General features: G+C 38.3%; 1 protein-coding gene across 4 annotated transcripts in view; it reads right to left on the bottom strand.

Annotated features, from left to right (window-relative positions):
* The window catches only part of LOC149022956 (E3 ubiquitin-protein ligase PRT1-like), a 101,766-nt gene that overhangs the window by 29,079 nt on the left and 51,526 nt on the right, over positions 1-21,161 (bottom strand). For all 4 annotated transcript variants that reach the window (XM_089150847.1, XM_089150848.1, XM_089150846.1 and 1 more), the window contains exons 4-6: positions 10,295-10,588; positions 10,009-10,200; positions 1,756-1,874 (exon numbers count right to left, since the gene is read on the bottom strand). In XM_089150847.1, coding sequence (XP_089006973.1) covers positions 1,756-1,874; positions 10,009-10,200; positions 10,295-10,588 — 605 coding nt within the window. The remainder of the gene's footprint in view (positions 1-1,755; positions 1,875-10,008; positions 10,201-10,294; positions 10,589-21,161) is intronic.

Genomic DNA, 21,161 nt, shown 5'->3' with positions numbered 1-21,161 from the left:
GTGTTCATGGTAGTAGTAGAGGGGAAGCTAGAGCCCATTCCGGACTATTGAGTTTGAGCAACCTGGACTGCAGATGGCCTGATTCTTTGTATCTAGTATGGCCTCAAACAGAGCTCATAGGAAGGCAAGAATCCATGTAGCCGACCCATTTAGTTGGGACAAGGCTTCTTGTTGTTGTATATTGTTGCACTCCACCAAATGATGTCTCAACTCAGCCAGTCTTCTACCACTCTTGTAGTCATATTGTTTAGCCTTAAATTGCGACCCATCACTGCTCCTTGGGTAATTAACTTTGGAGCTACAGATTGCATGACTAGCATGTCTTAATTATGATTCCTACTTCATTTGCTCAGGTAGGGATGAGGTTAGGATTGTTGATGGCTCCCTCTTCCATCTCTGGTGAAGGAATTGTTAGGGTCACTTCCTGTATTTTTCTTGATTCTATTGTCCATGTCCCTGACATTACCCTGTTATTTGTCTATTTGTCAGTCACCTAACCAAATCTTTAAATTTCTGACACTTTTTTTCTTCTTTTTTTCATATTCTTTTTCAAAGTTTGGAGTGAGTGGATAACTGGCAGTGGAAATGCAGAGAAAGGGCTCTATTTTCCTGTGCCTCAAAAACCTGTTTTTAAATTTCTGACACTTTTTTTCTTCTTTTTTTCATATTCTTTTTCAATGTTTGGAGATGGGAGTGGATAACTGGCAGTGGAAATGCAGAGAAAGGGCTCTATTTTCTTGTGCCTCAAAAACCTGTTTTGCCTCTTGCTTAGTCTTATGTTTATGGCCAGAATAATAGTAGTAATATAGATTCTGTGATGCTTTGGCATCAGGGTCATCCATCTTTTTCTGCTATGAGAAAATAATCAGCACATCTAATTACTTCTTTTTCACTTTCTCATTTTTTTTAGTGTGGGTCATGTAGTTCTGTCGCATTTGCACCTCTTTTGTGAAGAATAGTGATCAATTGCTGGACATCTTCACCAAAAAGCTTACTCGTCCTCAACTTTGGTACTCTACTATGCGAGCTAGGACATTTATTCTCCAATTTGAGGGGGGACACCGAAGAGTTGATGCCAGCTAGTTGCCTTATATTATAATTTCTCTTTTTATATTTGACCTCTTTTGGGAACTGTATATGATTACCTTATTAATAAAGAAATATAGTTGTGTTTGAGTAATCTCTCTTAACACAAAACTCTCTGCCTTCTTTCTCTCCTGCACTCCTCTTCCTTCAGCCTTGTACTCTCATCTTCCCTCTTGCTTTCTTTGAATCCTGTCTCGACTTCCACCCATAGTGGCGGGAGCCTCGTGGAGTGGGTGTGCCTTTTCTTTATTCCCAACCCTCATGCATGCTTAGCAATGGGAGATTCTCCTCTCGTCTTAGCATTACAATATCAATAATGTCATTCCAAAGTTGAAAACTAAACATCCTCCTTGTTCAGCAAGCTGTAAGATGTAACTACTGTTAAAAGATAACTCGCGAACCAGTACCACAGAAGAAGCAGCACCATACACACAAAATGCCTATAAGGTTCCAATAAAAATTAATGGTAATGAAGGGAAACAATGCACCAAATTCTACTCTACACTTAACAATTATACAAGTAGCAATTAATAATGATGCTATACCAAAGGGTACATGAAGGAAGCTTCATATAAGAAAGCAAGCACCAAGTATGAAAATCAAAATAGATTTTGGCCAAGCAAGTGGCATGAAACCATGTAAAGAATGGCAAGAATATCTAACACGTACCCCACAAGAATCACAACCAACCCAAACGTGAACTTTTGGTGCATTCTCTCTCGACCAAAAAAACAAGTTTTTTGGTGAAAATGACTTCTTCACACCTTCCTTTCCATCTACCGTTGCAGCTGAAAGCACACATCAGCTTAAGTAAATGACAAGGTGTAAAACCAAAGGGGAATCATGTAAATACCAAATGCATTTGAGCCAAAGTCTAGCAGCAGCATATAGATAGACCACAAGCGATGAGATTTTTTTGGCTATGCACAGATGGCATTGTGATGTCACCTACCATTATTTCCAGCAACCTCTGAGCTGTGATCATGACCTATGGGTTTTTGGTAAGTGTTTCCAGATATTAAGAGGTCGACTTATAATAAAATTGGACAATTTTTTTTATTCTTGTATTATGCTCTCTGTTTAAAAGTTGATTTCTTCAAGTAATAGTCACAACTCACGAGAACCTTTATTTATTTATTCGGGGTGGGGGCTTTTCTTTTCTTTTCTTTTCTTTTTTTTTTTTTTTTTTTTGGGGGGGGGGGGGGGGGGGGGGTAGTGTGCAGGGGGGGCTTTTTGAAATTATTAGTAATCAGAAGCTACTAGGAAGTTAGAATTGGAATATAAACTATTATTTACCACAAAGAAATTGAAAAACAAATGAAATGTACTAGCTTAGATCAAACTACGAGTCTACGACAACCTTTGTGGGAACAGTATGTATCCAACCTAAAATTTTATATGTCATCTGATTTGTCAAAAAATTCAAGATCCCACCTCAGGGAGCTCTGCATCAGGCTTAACAAAGAAGAAGTCCAGCAGTTGAGTTAGGACCTTAAATACACAATCACTGATGACAACAGAAGATACTGGTCCTTGGTTTGACGAAGGAGGACAAAGTCACTCAAAAATGACTTTCTTTTTTGAACTCTCACAATGGCAGGATGCACCGCAAAGGCAAGCTCTACAGAGGAGGAATTTAAGTAGAATACAAATATGATTTGTATCAAGCTCAGGAATCTAATATAGGACTGCACTTTAAGATTTGTAGGAGAAGAGAGGAATTTTAACCTATCCATTTCTGACAAGGATTCCTTATGGATGAGTAACATATGTCCATATGTCACATCAAAGGGTCGAGATTAAATTAAAATAAAAAACATTCCATTTTCTCAATCTAACCTCAACCCTTTGATGTGACCTATGGACAATGTGTCACTCATCTATAAGGAAATGAATCTGTCCATTCCTTGTCAAAAATGGACAAGATGAAAATCCAGGGAAGAGATTGGGTATAATGAAGAGAAAGTATGCTAATTCTCAGATCTCTACACAATAACACCTTGAATTTAATAATAAGAGGACATTTTGCCTTTGTATCATTCAGAGATCTCTGCATTAAGAACATTTAATTTGCTCCATTATCATAAAGCATGCGAGCTACATAAATTCTGTAAACAATCCCAAGATTTGTAACAAATACTTGGTAAAGAGAAGAAGACAGAGATTGAGGGAGAAGGAGAGAGAATGATTGGAGAACAGGATTGGGGGATAGAATCTGTATATTCTACTGTACCAGCAAGTACATATTAATAATAAACTGAAATAGAGTTACAAAAGGAAATATGACTCATAACTCTTACCTAATTAAGCCTAAAGTTTAGTAGGAAACTGTAAGTCATATGTAAGTCATAAGTTGAATTCAGTTAGGAGTTTGGTCTATTAGAGAGTCTTTATTGTTTATGTTTTTTAGTCTCACATCGGGGAACAATGTACTTGCTCATTCATAACTATTATTATAAATAAAGCCCTGCTATGTCACACAGGAAATAAGTCAGGATTCTCTCAAGATTTCACATGGTATTAGAGCGAGGTTAAATTCCATGTCCCCATTGCCTCCATTATTCTAAACCACAGCCACCATCCCAGTCCCCATCACCTCCATCATTCTAAACCCAACCACCATCCCAATCCACATCTAGACCTGATCGAGCATATTTTTGTTAGAAAACAAGCTTTAAATAATTAAAATAGCAGTTGAACTTGAACAGAGAAAAGAGAGAAGAAGAAGAAGAGAAGAGAGATGAAGAACCAATAGAAAAGGCTTGTGATTCTTAGCTAAAGAGTCTAGAATCACAGAGCCCTTTTATTTATAGCTTCTAATGAATCTAATACAACTTAAGAGACAAGTAATTGTCCTTTAGAAAAAGGAAACAAAAAATTACAGTTTTAGTAAATTCCTAACTCCTAAAATAGAAAGTTTTGAAAATAGAAACTACCACCAAAATAAAAACTATGCTTTCTAAAAACTGCCAAAACTTATGTAGCAAGACTCCCACATTAGAAATAGAAAATAGAATAAAAACAATAGCATAATATTGTTCACGTGAACAGTAACGTGAACAGTAAAAATCCCAAATTTACGTATACTTCAACAATTTTAAATTATGATATTTCCAGGGTTGTTTTGTAAATTTGAATAGTTCTAGGGAGCTGTTTGTAAATTCTGATATATCCAAGGTTGTTTTGTAAATTTGAATAGTTTTAGGATCTGTTTGTAAATTCGAATGGTTCTAGGGAGCTGTTTGTAATTTTTGAGTGATTTTTTCATGCGATGGCCGATCCCACATCTCCCTTGTCTAGTACATCTGAAGAGTCTCCCATGTCTTCCATTCATAGGGATCGTGAGTTTTCTCTACTTCAAATTACCACTGTGAAACTCAATGGGACAAATTATCTTAAATGGTCTTGTTCAGTTTCCCTTATTATTGGAACTCGTGGTCTTACTGGCCATCTTAATGGAACTTCTACCAAACCTTCCACAACTGGTCTGCAACTTTCCAAGTGGTACACAAATGAATGATCGGTCATGGGTTTTCTCATCAAATCCATTGAATCAAGTATAACAGACAGTTATCTCCTCCTTTCTGATGCAACAACTATTTGGAAAGTTGCTAAGGATACATACTCTAAGGTAGGCAATGATGCACAGTGCTTTGAAATTGGACGAAAAATCAATCAGTTGTAGCAGAAGGACCTTACTCTTTCTCAGTACTATAACACTCTTCAGGGATATTATCAAACTTTAGATTTCTATGGGAAGTTTACACCGAAGAATGCTGAAAATGCTATTGCCTATCAGTAGTGGGAAGACAAATAGAGAGTTTATGATTTTTTAGCAAGATTGAATATAGAATTTGATAAAATTTGCGCATAGATCATTTCTAGATAGCCTTTCCCTTCTTTGGCTCAAGCCTATGCCATTGTAGATACAAAGGACAGTCGATGGATAGCTATGGTACCTACACAGACTCCTGATAGGTCTACATTAGCTGCTGGTTCTAGTAATCCTAGGCCTAGTTTTGGTAACTCTCGACCTCCTATGAAGTGTGAGTATTGTGGGAAGGAACACCATACAAAGGATAAACGTTGGAAACTACATGGACGTCCAACTAGTTCTCGTGGAGGAGGAAAGAGTGGCAATAGGAACAACAATCAAGTATCTGCAAATCAGGCTATTCCAAACATATAGAGTACTCCAACACCTACTTCCATAGACGACATCTAGAATCTTTTTCGTTAGTTGATGACTAGACTTGACGGATCCTCTTCCGGTTTAACTCCCACTGCAAGTGTTGCATATATTGTTTCCTCCCTCTGGTTCCTAGCCTTCTAGAGGTATTTTCGATTGTCACAATGTCAATTCTATTAATCCCTCCTGGAAAATTGACTAACAATTAGCAGTGGTAAATTGGAGGGGCTCTACCTATTAGATGATGCTGATTCTCCATCAGCTCTTTCTATAGCTTCTGCATCATCCTCTCTTGCATTAGTGTCTTTATTACTTGGCATAATCGTCTTGGCCACATTCAATTATCAATTTTGTATAGATTCTTTCTTGATTTGGTTAAAAAGTGTCATTTGAATGGTTTTCGCTGTGATGCTTGTATTTTAGCCACGCAAACAAGACATATCTATCCCATTTCAGATAATAGAAGTAAAGTCAGTTTTCTGTTATTCACTTTGATGTATGGGTCCTTCTCGAACTGTGTCTATATCTGGCCATCGTTGGTTTGTTACATTCATTGATTGTTGCAACCGCACTACTTGGGTTTATCTCTTGCATAAAAAAGTGATGTGTTCTCCTATTTCCAAAATTTCCACAATATGGTTAAGACCCAGTTTGGGGCTATACTAAAAATCCTTACAAAGAGCTTAAGCACCAAGGTCTTTAATGGTATTATTGGAATGTTGGGCATGATAAATATCTATGCTCCAAGTTGAGGGGGAGTGTTGTAAGACAGAACCGATGGTAGTAGATGTATTTTCTAAATTTACTTTCTATTTTTGTACTTTCTTATTAAGGATAGATTTACTAGGATCTTTTAGGATATCTTATTTTTCTTGTAAGATTCCCACACTAGGAAGACTTAGTTTGTTTTGTATTTGGTAAGTTTTCAATTTAAATAGAGCTCCTGCTATGTCCTTCAAACACAATTCAGGATTTCTCCAACCCTTCCAACAATATTAATCCACCAATCCCAACTCAATCATGGGTTCTAAACCCTTTTCACGTCAAGCTTGCCTTTCAGCAACCCCATTTTGGGCAGCCGTATCAATACAACTGGTCTGATGTATTATGCCAGAGTTAGAGAGATATCTTTGAAATTCACAATTAATATACTTTGTGCCATTGTCACTACAAAGGATCTTCACAGTGACATTGAACTGATTCTTAATCATATTATAAAAATCATGAAAACATCGAAAAACCTTATTTTTTTATCTTAAAAGATAAATCCATGTAGAACGAGAATGACAATCAATAAAAGTAACAAAGTACTTATGGCTAGTAATAGACACCCGTCGGCTGGGCCCCCACACATCAATATGAATTAGTATAAAAGGAATAGATTTTCTATTATGTAGAGAAGTTAAATAAGTAAAACAAGTCTGTTCTACAAAAATGCAGGCTTCATAAAAAAATTCATCCTTGTTACAAGAAGAAACTAAGTTCAGAAATACTTTCTTAAGAGTTCCTAGAGGGGGGTGACCTAGCCTACGATGCCACTGATGAAGGTCTGATATTACCGAATGGACCTGATTAGAAGATGTAGTCAAATTAGAAGTAGATTCTCCAATCAGCTCCAGCAAATAAAGGCCATTGTCTAGTTTACCACATCCAATCTCCTTCCCCGTTACAAGATCTTAGAAGACACAATAAAATGGGAAAAAATTCACTTTACAATTCAAGTCGTGTAAAGCTACTCATAGAGAGCAAGTTAGTAGAGAAAAAGGGAAGTGGGAACATGTACAACTTTAGACAAAGAAAGTGATGGAGAATGTTGAATGGTCCCTTTTCCAGCAATGGAAGAATAGGAGCCATCAGCAATTCAAACTTTATCTTTTTCGGGAGTTAGAGAATAATGTTAGAAAAAGGAGGATGAACCTATCAAATGATCTATGGCTCCTGTATCAATGATCCAAGGAGCAGAAATTGAAGAAACATGGAAGCCTTTACAAGTTTTACCTCGAGTAGAAAGGTAGGAGTTGGTAAGGCCGTATGGGTAGTGGAGGAAGCAGTAATAGAGGTTGTACCAATAGTAGAAGATTGCAGAATACATTGCAGAGTAGCTAACTCCTCCTGTGAAAAACCAACGTCTGCAGAGGGTGTTTTGGAAACCGCCTCAGAAAGATTAGATTTCGGTTTTTTTCTTCTTTGTGCCCTTTGTTGCTCAAAATCAGCAGGCTTCCCATGGAGCTTCCAACAATTGGCTTTGGTATGATATGGTTTGTGACAGTGCTCACACTTGACAATCTCTTTGGCCGAATTAGATTTAGTGCTTATAGACTATAAGGCTGATTTTTCCACAATAGGAGAATGAAGCATGGCCAATCGACGGTTGTCCTCACACTGAACAAGGGTATAAGACTGTTCTAGTGTAGGAAAGGAAGAATGACTCAATACTTGCACTCTAATCTAATTATGCTCCACATTCAAACCTACCAAGAAGTCATATACCCGAATCTTATCAACGTGCTTCCTATAAGTAGTCATATCATCGGGATTAGTGGGGTGATAATCCCTATAATGATCCAACTCCTGTCAAGGATATTGCAAATCAGCAAAATATTGGGCCACAGTCAATTATTTTTGGGTAGTCTCATGAAGCTTCTTCTGTAGCTCATAAACCTATGCTCATTTCCTAACTATCCATGTTTTCAGTATTATCCTTCCAGATTTGGACTGAGTATCAAGTAATAGGTATCCACGGGCAATATTTGGATTCATGGAATTCAAAAGCAATGACATAATAAGAATGTCAGTCGAGATCCATTTATCTTGTGAAACGCCTGTGGTGGTAGGTTTGATAGTGGCACCGGTAATGTGTCCAACAAGTTCTCTTTCGGTAATAGTCAAGTAGGCAGATCGAGACCAGATCAAATAATTGGTTTCATCAAATCTTACCGAAAGAGGATGAAGAGTGGGGTAATGTTCGGAGCTAGTGGAGGTAGTAGTACCATCGGTGGTTGCCATGCCAAAAAAACTGTCTGCAGTTCTTCAATTACACCCTTTCGAAACAACTAAAACGTTGCAGAATGGAATAACCAAACCCCCTAAACAAATCTAGGGAATTATAGGACTCAAACAGTGCATAAGGTAAGTAACACCATTTTCCCTTTTCTTCTTTCTTCTTCTTCTTCTTCTTCTTCTTCTCTTTTTTTGTGTGTGTGTGTGTGAAGAAAGAGGCCCTAAAGTAATGAAAATCATAGATAGACCCTTGAAGATATGTGAAATCACAAACAGACCCCTAAAGATATGTAAAAATACAATAAGTCCCTATACATATGGGAAATTACAATAGGTCCCTGTGAATATGAAAATTTACAAATCAGCCCCTAACTATATGCAAATTACCAAATAGTCCCTGAAAATATTCAAATTTACAAAAGAGACACCTGGAACATTCGTATGTATTTTTTCTTGTTATTTCTTTCTCTTTTGGGGCTACTAGAACCGTAGGTTAGAAAGGAAAGAAACATGACATGGTTTGGTTAGGTCCATGTGGATTTTTCTGCTGGAAGAAGAAGAATTTCTGGTTTTCTAGTTTTCTGTTTTTCAGCTCTCAGGCGACGAAGGTAGCAGGTCAGCAATGGGTTGTGGGGGGGTAGAAGGTAACAGGCAATGGGTGCTGCTGGTTAAGACGAAGATTGCAATGATGGTAAGGTAGAAAATAGGGAAAATTTGCTGGAAGAAGAAGTTTCAGGTTTTCTGGTTTTATGGTTTTCAGGTTTCAGGTGATGAAGGTAGCAGGTCAGCGATGGGCTGTGGGAGGGTAGTAGCAGTGGTGATGGTGGTTGCTATATTGAGAGAGAGAGAGAGATTGTGATGGAGAGGAAGATCTGGCGACAGTGATTTCAGGTCAGCAATGGGCTGTGGGAGGGGGTAGTAGCAGCAGCAATGGTGGATGCTGAATTGAGAGAGAGAGAGAAAGAGAAAATCGATTTTATTTTCTTCTTCTTTCTTCAGCCCTAATCGATCTTTGGCTGTGATACCATGTTGGGACAATCGATTATGATAGAATGGCTTAATAGATCAGTGTGATCTCAAGCCCTTTATTTATAAGAAGGTGAAAAGACAACTATTACATAAATACCCTTACTTGGGTAACAAGAAATAGAAAATTACATGAACTAAAACTCTAACAGAATTGAACTCCAAGGAGAACTCAACCAATAAGAACAAATCACACAAAGAACAAAAAACAATGCAAGACACTTTGCACAGAGAAAGAAAAAAACCAGATCAGAGAAACTTCATAAGGATCGCAGTATTCTGCTATGAAGCAAGAAAGAGCAAATCTCACAGATCACTACAAAAAGAACCTCTGAGAATGTCGAACAGAGAAGAAGAGAAACTTCTCAGATCTCGAATACAAAGGACCTTCAAACCTACAGATCAACTAAAGAACAGCGCACCAATCTGAAACATATTTGCATCTCTCTAATATGACACAATACAATCTATACCACACCTGGTTCGAATAATTTTAAACCTGGCATGTACGAACCTTTCTTCCAAAACAACCAGGACCTCTGAAAACATTTATTCAGTTGTTGCTTGCAGTTAATTAATGTGAATTTCAAAATTACCAAGAACAAAAACATATACGAACAATACATCCACATAGAGCTAATCATTCAAATTGAAATCATATTAATCAATAATAAAGAAATAAACCGGATTACACAGTAGAAACATACAGGCTGATGCACTTCCACTTTGACAAGAACAAACTGCCTCTTTCCTCAGCTCATATTCTTTGGGGAATTGTCCTTCCAAGAAATGATTAAGCTCCCGACATATTTTTGGCAACCCTTTTGGATGGATACTTTCACAAACTTGACATCTAAGCAATTCAACCCTAGGAGTAAGAATGCAGGATTCACAGTATACTGCCAAGAAAGAAACATCAAAGTGAATTTGGATTTCCCAATGCAGTGCATCTTGATAGTAGTTTCCACGAAGAACTAAAATTCAAGAGAGTACCATGGCCACAGTTAAGAACTACAGGTTGAAAGAGTAATTGTTTGCATGCAACACATAGTACATCACCGACCGAAATCTGCTTCCAACTTGCAGCCTGATTTTGTTCTTCACTGGCTATCTTTTCAGTTGCTTCAGTGTCCTTGCATGTGGAAAAACTGTTCGAGTAGCAGTCTGCCTGAGAACTGGTGGAAGAATGTGGAGGATAATTTAAGAGATGCAGTTCTTTATTAATTTGCGAGCCATTAAAATGGTCATCAACCCGAGGAGAGAAGCAGCCAGTTTTCTTTTCTTCTTCTGCAATGTTCATATACTGATGACATAAATTGAAGAGCCGTCATAACCATGTAATCAAATGCAACTAGAACTATAGCATCATATGTTTCATGAGAAGTGCTCTTGGTGGTGTGGGAGTGATTAGTAAGATATAACTAATGAATGGTTAACCTGCTACCTCATATTTCACCACACAAAAGAAAAATCTGATGGACCACTGCGAAGACAATGAACTATCCCGATTCTAGTCATGGCATAAAAGAAAATATTTCATGGATTTCAACCAAATTTACATAGCTTCAGTAAATAAAATGGTGTCAATAATGGAGCCAACTGAATCAAAAATATTTTTGGTGGAAGTGATTATACCTTCACAGTGAAAAGAGGGTAAGTCAATGCATTGTACATGAGACTTCCTTTCTGTAGATACTTCATTATTTCCGACCTAATGCTAGGGCATCCCCACGAAGGGACACGCTGTAATATGACCTGGATATAGTGAAAAATAAGCAAGGGTTTGCTAGCGCATCATTTGTAAGTGAGGCACCACATTGAATCTCAGTTGTGGTTACAACTCACAAGTTGGCTAGTATTTCATGGATTAGAATGGGTAAAGAAGCTAGAACAAAAGCATCATGTTTTGATAACTCAGTTTTGGAGGCCAACTTGGTGGTTCAAAAAACTGACTTGGACTGTTATTTGGCCAAGTTGGGGCACCTTATTTTCTTTTGGAAACCAAAGCCACATCTGGGTGGGAAGCGTAAAATAACAATAAAATTCTGAGATGTAGCCAAGAAAGAGTTTGGAATTGATAGATATAATCAGATGAAGTACTAATATAGCTCGTATGCAAGAAACAACAGTTAGAAGTCAGAATGAATCAGTTCAGGTAAAGGAACAAGAGTTATGCAACCACTGAGAGAAGAAGAAAGAATGAAAAGAGGAATTGACATCTGTAAACCTCTCTTTCCTATTTCATACATTAACAGCAACCTTGATATTTCATGGGCCAGCCAAGGGAGGTAACAGCAGAAAGGGAAAATACAACATACGATGACTTATAATAAGTTAGTGCCCAAGGTACCCTTTAAACCATGAATTCCTTACCCCACAAGCTGGAGAATAGATGTCATGTATTCACAGCTTGCATAAGAGTGTACTCAAATGGTTAGGAATGAAAGACCCTTTGTAAAGATACCTAGCATTTGATCACCTGTCTTTACGAAGGGAGTACAAATATAACCCAAATCCAATTATTATTTGATGAAGTGTCTTTTTACATGAAAGTGTACGGTGGTCATCTTGCACAAGATTATGAACATTGCTTATAGCCTTGTTATCACAACAGAGCAGCACAGGTTCCTTTCTATGAAACCCCAACTCTTGAATCAACAGCATAAACCATATCAGTTCACACATTCCATGAGCCATATTTCTAAACTCTGCTCCAGCAATGGATCAGCTACAACTGGCTGTTTTTTACTCCACGTAACCGATTACTACCTGGAATAACCAGATGTAGATCTTTCATTAGACAAAACGCTAGCCAGACCAACATTAGTATCTGTAGGATTCTACTAGGAGTCCAATTAGAGTTTGTATAAGAGTTAAATTATAGTTTGTATTCATGTAAAATTCTATTCCTTGTAATAGTCTACTTTCCACTTAATTATAAATAGAGGGCTTGAGATCATGGATCAATAAGCCATTCCACAACAATTACAACATGGCATCAGAGCCTAAGTTTCGATTGATCTTCTTCAATTCTTTTTTTCCTTCCATAAAACCCATCACAGTTGCAGAATTTTCTGCAACCATTGCAGGAATTTTCTGCAACTGTAATACCATCGTAGAGTTCTTTCTTCTACAACAATTGCAGAAATTTTTCAACAACCATCGCAGGTTTTTTTCTGCAACTATCGCAGAAATTCAAATTCAAAAATTTTCTGCACCTATTGATTCTTCAGTTTTGGACAGAAATCTGCCACTGCAAGAACAAGAAAAAGGAGGGAAAGAAGAAGAGAAGAGGAACCCTGCTGATACCACCGCTACCGCTGCTGCTATCTTCAAGAACCCTGCTGCTTCCACCGCTGCTACTGGTGCTGCTATCATCGCTGCTACTGGTGCTGCTCTCATCGCTGCTTCTGCCATCGACCAAAGAAACAAAAAGAAAAAAAAGGAGGAGAAAGTCCATCGATCTGCTTCTAGCTTCCAAGGACTATGAGTTGTTTTCCAATGAGACTGCAATTTGCTTTCACCATCGATCCATCGCCTCTGCCATCACCATCATTGTCCCAAGTACACCATCCCTTTTTTGATCATCATCGCCTCTGCAATTTTCTGCCGTTCTCTGTGATTTGCGATTTGTTAGGGACAATGATGAAATCCCTTTAAGCCCATCGCCTCACTAAACCAGACCAGTCCTTTGGCTGAACCAGATTTTTCTTTTTTTTAAATTCCCAAACCAAATTTAGACCATATTTTGGTTCTCTTTGACCGAACCATATTATTATTATTTTTTCTTCTTCTAATCTACTATTCTGTTAAAGAGAGAGAGAGAGAGAGAGAGAGAGAGAGAGAGAGAGAGAGAGAGAAAAAAAAAAAAGGTAGAACTGTTTGAGTTGTTTGACTATTGCATTCTGCGACATTTCTATTACTTCGAAAGGGTGAAGACTGAAGAACTACAAATAATTTTGTCAACATGACAACTATTGATGATACTCCTGCTCCCACTGGCTCCAAACATTACCACACTCTTCATCCTCTTTCGGTAAGATTTGATGGGACAAATTATTTGATTTGGTCCCAATTTGCTTACTTGACTATTGCTGGAAGAGGACTTGTTGGACACATTACGGGCACCACTATCAAACCTATTACCATAGGCGTTTCACAGGATAAATGGATCTTGAATGACTCTCTTATTATGTCATTTCTCTTGAATTCCATGACTCCAAATATTGCCCGTGGATATCTTTTACTTGATACTGCTGCCTAAATCTGGAAGGCTACTACTGAAACATATGGACAGTTGGGGAATGATGCACAGGTTTATGAGCTACGAAAGAAGCTTCATAAGACTACCCAAAAGGAACTGACTATGGCCCACTATTATGCTGAGTTGCGATCTCTTTGGCAAGAGTTGGATCATTATGGGGATTATCACCCCACTGATCCAGATGATGTGGCGACGTATAAGAAGCACATTGATAAGATTCGAGTATATGACTTCTTGGCAGGTTTGAACGTGGAGTACGATCAGATCAGAGTGCAAGTCTTAAGTCGTTCTCCCTTTCCTACACTAGAACAGTCTTATGCTCTTGTTTAGTGTGAGGAAAGTCGTCAATTAGCCATGCTTCATACTCCTATTATGGAGAAATCAGCTTTACAGCTTTTCGCACTAAATCTGATCCGGCTAAGGAGATTGTCAAATGTGAGCACTGTCACAAACCATATCATACCAAGGCAAATTGTTGGAAACTGCATGGGAAGCCTGCTGATTTTGAGCAAAAACGAGCACAAAGAAAGGGAAAACCAAAGGCTAATCTTTCTGAGATAGTTTCCACCACACCCTCTTCAGACGTTGGTTTTTCACAAGAGGAGTTCGCCACTTTGTGACGTATTCTGCAGTCTTCTACTGCCGGTACAGCCTCGATCACTACTTCCTCTCCTACCCATACCAACTCCTACCTTGCTACTTTTGGTAAAACTTTTACAAGCTTTCAAGCTTCTTCAGTTTCTACTCCTTGGATCATTGATATAGGTGCCACAGATCATATGACAGGTTTATCCTCCTCTTTCTTACAATATTCTCCAACTTCTAGAAAGGATAAAGTTCGAATTGCTGATGGCTCCTATTCTTCCATTGCTGGAAAAGGGACCATTCAGCATTCTCCATCACTTTCTTTGTCTAAAGTTCTACATGTTCCCTCTTTCTCTACTAACTTGCTTTCTATCAATAGTCTTACACATGACTTGAATTGTAAAGTGACTTTTTTCCCATCTTACTGTGTCTTCCAGGATTTGGTCACGGGGAAGGAGATTGGACGTGGTAAACTAGACAATGGACTTTATTTGCTCGAGCCGATTGGAGAATCTGCGTCTACTTTGACTACATCTTCTAATCTGGTCCATTCGGTAATATCAGACCTTCATCAGTGGCATCGTAGGTTAGGTCACCCCCCTCTAGGAACTCTTAAGAAAATATTCCCTGATTTGGTTTCTTCTTGTAATGAGAATATATTTTTTTGTGAAGCCTGCATTTTTGCGAAGCAGACTCGTTCTACTTATTTACCTTCTCTTCATAATAGAAAACCTATACCTTTTATGCTAATTCATACTGATGTGTGGGGTCCCTGCCGACGTGTATCTATTACTGGCCATAGGTACTTTGTTACTTTTATTGATTGTCACTCTCGTTCTACATGGATTTATCTTTTAAAACAAAAAAAAAAGAAGAGGTTTTCCGATGTTTCCGTGACTTTCATAATATGATTAAAACTCAGTTCAATGCCACTGTGAAGATCCTTCGCAGTGACAATGGCACATAGTATATTGATGGTGAATTTTAAAGATATCTCTCTGGACTCGGCATAAGACATCAGACCAGTTGCGTTGATACGGCTGCCCAAAATGGGGTTGCCGAAAGGAAGAATCGGCATCTCTTAGAGATAGCCCGTTCCATTATGATTACTATGAATGTCCTTGACCAATACTAGAGTGATGCTATTCTCACTGCTTCTTACCTTATGAATATGATGCTCAATAGGATACTTGGTTTTAAATGTCCTAATGAGATTCTTCAGGGAGCCTATTCTTTTGTTATTCCCCCAAAGGTTTTTGGATGCGTGTGTTATGCCAAAATCACAGCCCACCAGAGTAAGCTGGCCCCCTTGCGGCCTACGCTGCATATTTTTGGGGTATTCTGCTACTCAGAAAGGGTACAAATGTTATCATCCTCCCTCCAAGAAAACCATTGTATCCATGGATGTACTTTTTCATAAGTTTTGCCCTTACTATACACCTCTCCAGGGGGAGAGTCTTGGAGGAGAGGTGTTCTTTCCGACTCTAGATCTTCCTATCACACACCAACACAACTTAAGAGTCCTAGAAGAGTTTCCTGACCAGGGGGAGACTTCGGCCAGTATACATGAGGACTCTAATCCTCCCCCTTCGATTTCTAAACCATGTGAAGAACCTAGCCAGGGGGAGACCACTCCTGTGAGACACACTGTTGGGGTCTTTCAAAACCAGATTGACCAGAATAAGGAGGTGCAGACTTATCAAAGAAAGAAATACAACCCGCTAAAGCAGGTGGAGAAGGTAATACATTACCACTTCAGTCTCCTGCTCCAGAATCAGATTCTACTGAGGTATCTTCTTCCAATCTTCCTATTGCTGTTAGAAAAGGGGTCAGATCTTATACTCAACATCCCATAGCTAAATATGTTTCTTATAACTCTTTGTCTAACTCATACCGTGCTTTTATATCCTCTCTGTCATCTGTATCTATTCCTAAAAGTTGGCAGGAAGCCTATGCTGATAAGAGATGGAAGGCAACTATGGTAAAGGAAATGCAGGCAATAAAGAAAAATGACACTTGGGAGTTGGTTACACTTCCTCCAGAAAAAAAAACCAGTAGGCTGCAAATGGGTATTTGTGGTTAAACAAAATATGGATGGATCAGTCAACAAGTTGAAAGCCAAACTAGTTGCAAAGGGGTTTACCTAGACCTATGGGATTGATTATCAGGAAACCTTTGCCCCTATTGCGAAACTAAATACTGTTAGAGTTCTGTTGTCTGTAGTTGTGAACAAACACTGGAACTTGCACCAACTAGACGTAAATAATGCTTTCTTACATGGGGAGTTAGCAGAAGAGGTCTATATGGAAATCCCACATGGTTTCTCCGATGACAATATTGCAGGGAAAGCCTGTCGATTGAAGAGGTCAATTTATGGGTTAAAACAGTCTCCTAGATGCTGGTTTGGACGCCTTCTGAAGGCAATGACTTCTATTGGGTACAAGCAAAGCAATGTTGATCATACACTATTTGTCAAGAAGTCAGGTACTAACATCACACTTCTCATTGTTTATGCAGACGATATTGTCATCACAGGGAATGATGGTGAAGAAATTCAAAAGTTGAACGACTTTCTTGGCAGAGAGTTTGAAATTAAAGATCTAGGGAAGTTACAGTATTTCTTAGGGATTGAGGTGGCTCGATCAAAGAAAGGTATATTTCTATCCCAAAGAAAGTATGTCCTAGATTTATTATCAGAAGTGGGAATGTTGGGGTGTAAAGCAGTTGATACCCCTATTGAAGCTGGAGCTAAACTTAAAGAAAAAGAGGGAGAACCAGTGGACAAAGGAAGATACCAAAGGTTGGTAGGGAAGCTTATTTACTTGTCCCACATCAGGCCAGACATCACTTATGCTGTAAGGATAGTGAGCCAATTCATGCATAATCCATATGAAGACTGTTACCAGAATACTACAGTATTTGAAGGGAACTCCTAGAAAAGGAATACTTCTGTCACCCACCGATAATCTAAAAGTAGAAGCATACACTGATGCAGACTGGGATGGATCTCCAAACAGGAAGTCAATTTCAGGTTACTGTACCATTGTTGGAGGTAATTTAGTTACTTGGAAAAGTAAGAAACAGAATGTGGTAGCTTTATCTAGTACCGAAGCTGAATATAGAGCTATGGTTCATGGAGTTTGTGAGCTACTATGATTGAAAGGCTTGCTGCAAGATATTGGAGTCTAAGTTCCAAACCCTATGAGACAATATTGTGACAACAAGGCTGCTATTTGAATTGCTAATAATCCAGTGCAACATGATCGAACTAAGCACATTGAAATTGACAGGTTTTTTGTCAAAGGAAAGTTGGAACAAGGGCTTATCTGCATGCCTTTTGTAAGATCTAGAGACCAAGTAGCAGATGTTTTCACTAAGGGTTTGAAAGAAAGAGATTTCCTTCCTATTATAGGCAAGTTGGGCATGACTAATATCTATGCCTCAACTTGAGGGGGAGTGTAGGATTCTACTAGGAGTCCAATTAGAGTTTGTATAGGAGTTAAATTAGAGTTTGTATTAATGTAAAATTCTATTCCTTGTAATAGTCTACTTTCCACTTTAATTATAAATAGAGGGCTTGAGATCATGGATCAATAAGCCATTCCACAACAATTACAACAGTATCACCCTCTATCCTCAAATGGTCAAGCTTAGAACAAAGAAGACCTCTTCCTAGAGAAGATTTCAACTACCTGATGGCTGATGATCAATTGTTCACTCTTGGGAGCGTGCATGACTGACTAACAACTCTCACTATGTAGGTGATGTCTGGTCAAGTCAAGGAGAGATGGGTCATTTTGCCAAGCAATCTGTAGTACTTCCTCGCATAATTAAGAGCAGAACCACAATCTTCACCAAGTTTAATGTTTTGATCAATGGGAGAGCTTGCTGGTTTACACCACAATATTTCAGTTTCTCAATGGATCCATTACAAACTTTCTCAAACAAATATTAATTCCTATCTTTGATATTGGCACTTTAATTTCTAAAATGTACTACTAGAATCCAAAGTCTTTAATCACAAACTGTTGGTCCAGGTTTGATCTAAATCTACTTATCTCAACATAGTCATTCCTAATCACAACAATGTCATCAACATAAATTATGACAGCCGAGACCATACCATTTCCTCGTCAGACAAATAAAGTACTGTCACTCCGGGAATACCCAATCCTCAAAAAAGGCTTGCCTGAACTGCTGAAATCAAGCTAGGAGACTGTTTGAGGCTATAAACTGTTTTTTTTTTTTTTTGGGCAAACTTTCTCTCCTGCTGAAGGAAAATCAACATCAGGTAGAGGCCACATATAAACTTCTTTTTCTAAGTCACCATGGAGAAAGACACCCTTCACATCTACTTTGTAATATCCATTGGCTGTCAATGATCAAAGAACTTTGATGGATTTGTGGTTGGCCACATGAACAAATATCTCTTGGTAGTCAATGCCACATAGTTGTCATGGCAACGAGGCAATGCAAGGTGCTTAGCGGTGAGGCAGCTGCCTAGGCGCTTCTGAGGTGATCAAGGTGCTTTAAGTGACATTTTATGTGTATATCCCGTACACTTCCGTTTACCAAAAATATATCATGTATTATATAATTAAAAACTAACATAAAGCTATCTTAAGTCATCCAATAGACCAAAAAACATATATAGTAATTCCCTAGGTCCTGGATAAATATAGACAAAGAATTTGTCCTGACACTTTATAGCCCAAATGTTAGTTGATTGGGGGGAAAAAAGAATACTAATACGTTAGTAAAATAGAAGGCAGGGAAAAAATATGGCCAGAGATGAAGAAGATGAAGCTGCCAGCAAAAAGCAAAAGAAGCTGACTGAAGGATTTTCTGATGAAGATAATTATGGAATACATTCATGAAACTTGTGCACATGGTTTCATACATCTGATCAGTGAAGTGACTGAAGTCGTAGGAGAAGAAACAAGAAAAGAAGGCATCACCATCAAAGTAGGAGTGGCAGGAAAAGAAGTTGCCGTTTTTGTTTATCATTTATCTTTTACACATGAATGTCTGATTGACTAAAAAAAATAAAATAAAATAAAAAGAAGCCACCAAAAATACAACAAAACGATATGAAAATATGAAATACATGTTGGGTGACTTCGGTCATAGTTGTCAGAGGAGGAGTTGCAAGAAGAAAAAAGAAGAAGTCTTCCGTGATTCATACTGATGAAAAACTTACGGAGGAAAAAAAAACCGAAAACAAAAACAAAAAACTTGATCGGCTGAAACTGATATCGCCTGCGAAGAAGTCTCATTGGAGCTGGCTGCCAGTGCCGCATGTGGCTGCGGTAGAAAGGTTGAGCCTTCGCTTCAGGTTTTAGCCCCTTGTGAGGCATGAAAAACCTAGCTTGAATGACAACATTTGAGTTTCCCAACTATATGACCCCATTAGCTGATGTATGTTATAACCTATTTACATACAAACCATAATTCAGTAAATGAAATCTCAATATACATATATATATATATATATATAAAGCGTAGTAAGGCATGGTAAGGCGATTGCCTTTTAAAGGTTGTATATGGTGTAGGACTGCCTTATGGCTATCAGCTATGAAAATTGTGCCTAGAAAACCCCTTGACAACTATGCAATACAATACACTTGGTTGCACCTTTTGGTCACCAAGCGAGCCCTATATCTCTCCACGGTACCATCTGATCGCTCATCACTGCTTAATTGCATAAACCAAGATTTGCATCCAACCAGAATTATCCCACTAGTAAGGGCAACAGGAGTTCAGTACCATTTTTCTCAAGAGCCATCAGTTTCTCAGACATGCCTTCTTCCACTTTGGGTTAGACACAATTTCAATGACACTTCTGGACTGGAGGAGGAAGGAAGAGAACTAGAAAAGGCTATACTTGTAGGATAAATAGCATCATAAGTGACAAATCTGGCAATGGAATTAGTAGTAGTTCTCTTCCTCTTTTGAGTAACAATAGGAATACCTAACCAAAATAGAGGAGAAAAGGTACTAGCCTATCACTAGAGAGGAATATGAAGCTCAGGCTAAGGAACCCAAGAGGACTCTTGGTAGGTCTTCCTTCCATTCCCTTGAAGCATTCACCATTTTATAAAAAAAAAAAAAAAAAAAACAACCTCTTTTATATTGGTAGCATCAATGGTAAAAGCACCTACTTCTTTCTATTTCCCAATATAAACAAGGAATAGGCATGTGAAGATAGAAAAAGGATGGCATCATGGCATCATTAGCAGCTTGCCACTTCCATTGTGCTGCCCCTTAAGAGGATGAGGAGGAGGAGAAAAGAAAGGAATGGACTTAAAGAAAGCATCCATTGAGAGAGGCAGCCTTCAGGAGGAAGGATGATAACGCTTACACACTTCAATAAAAGCTGAATAGTCAACAAAAGATACATTTAAGTGCACTGGGTCAAGCTTTGTTTTGGCTCATTTATTTTTTGGGTGAATACAAACCCAAGAAGGGGGGAAAAGGCACACATACAAGAGAAAACATGGGTGGGGAGGGATGAGGAGGCACCACAAGGGTCTACAAGGAAGACAAAATAGACAAACTCAAACCTTAAGTAACAACTAACAACAATATGCATGTTCTTTGGGCTGCTCTAAATATGGCAATGAGGTAACATCTGAAAATGGGAGCTAATATCGAAACAGATGAAAAGGTCATTTATTAAGATGAACATAACACACAAACCTCAACACTTGAGAACTGTTTTGGTGAAGACAAATTTTCATCATGTAAAATGTTCTGGGGGCTCATTTTGGAGCCTAAACGTGCCTGGCTCATCATTTTTCGATGTTAACTTAGACTACCGCCAGGTATGCAATGGGTCATTTTCAGAATCTCAAGCTCTTCAAAATGACTTGTTCTGGGCCCAAACTCTTTGGAGGTCCTGTTTCATTGTTTTGGGCATTTTGATCTTTTTCTGAAGTAGGGTTCCTCTATCTATATATATAGACTCTAAAAAATTGAGAGCGGTAGAAAATGATTAGAGTTATATGCTGT

This window comes from Hakea prostrata, chromosome 3 (genome assembly GCF_041222555.1).
Source record: "Hakea prostrata isolate BN-2017 chromosome 3, UWA_Hpros_2, whole genome shotgun sequence".
NCBI lineage: Eukaryota > Viridiplantae > Streptophyta > Magnoliopsida > Proteales > Proteaceae > Hakea > Hakea prostrata.
Note: the sequence above shows the minus strand (reverse complement) of the source record. Positions and strands in the feature narration are given on the sequence as shown.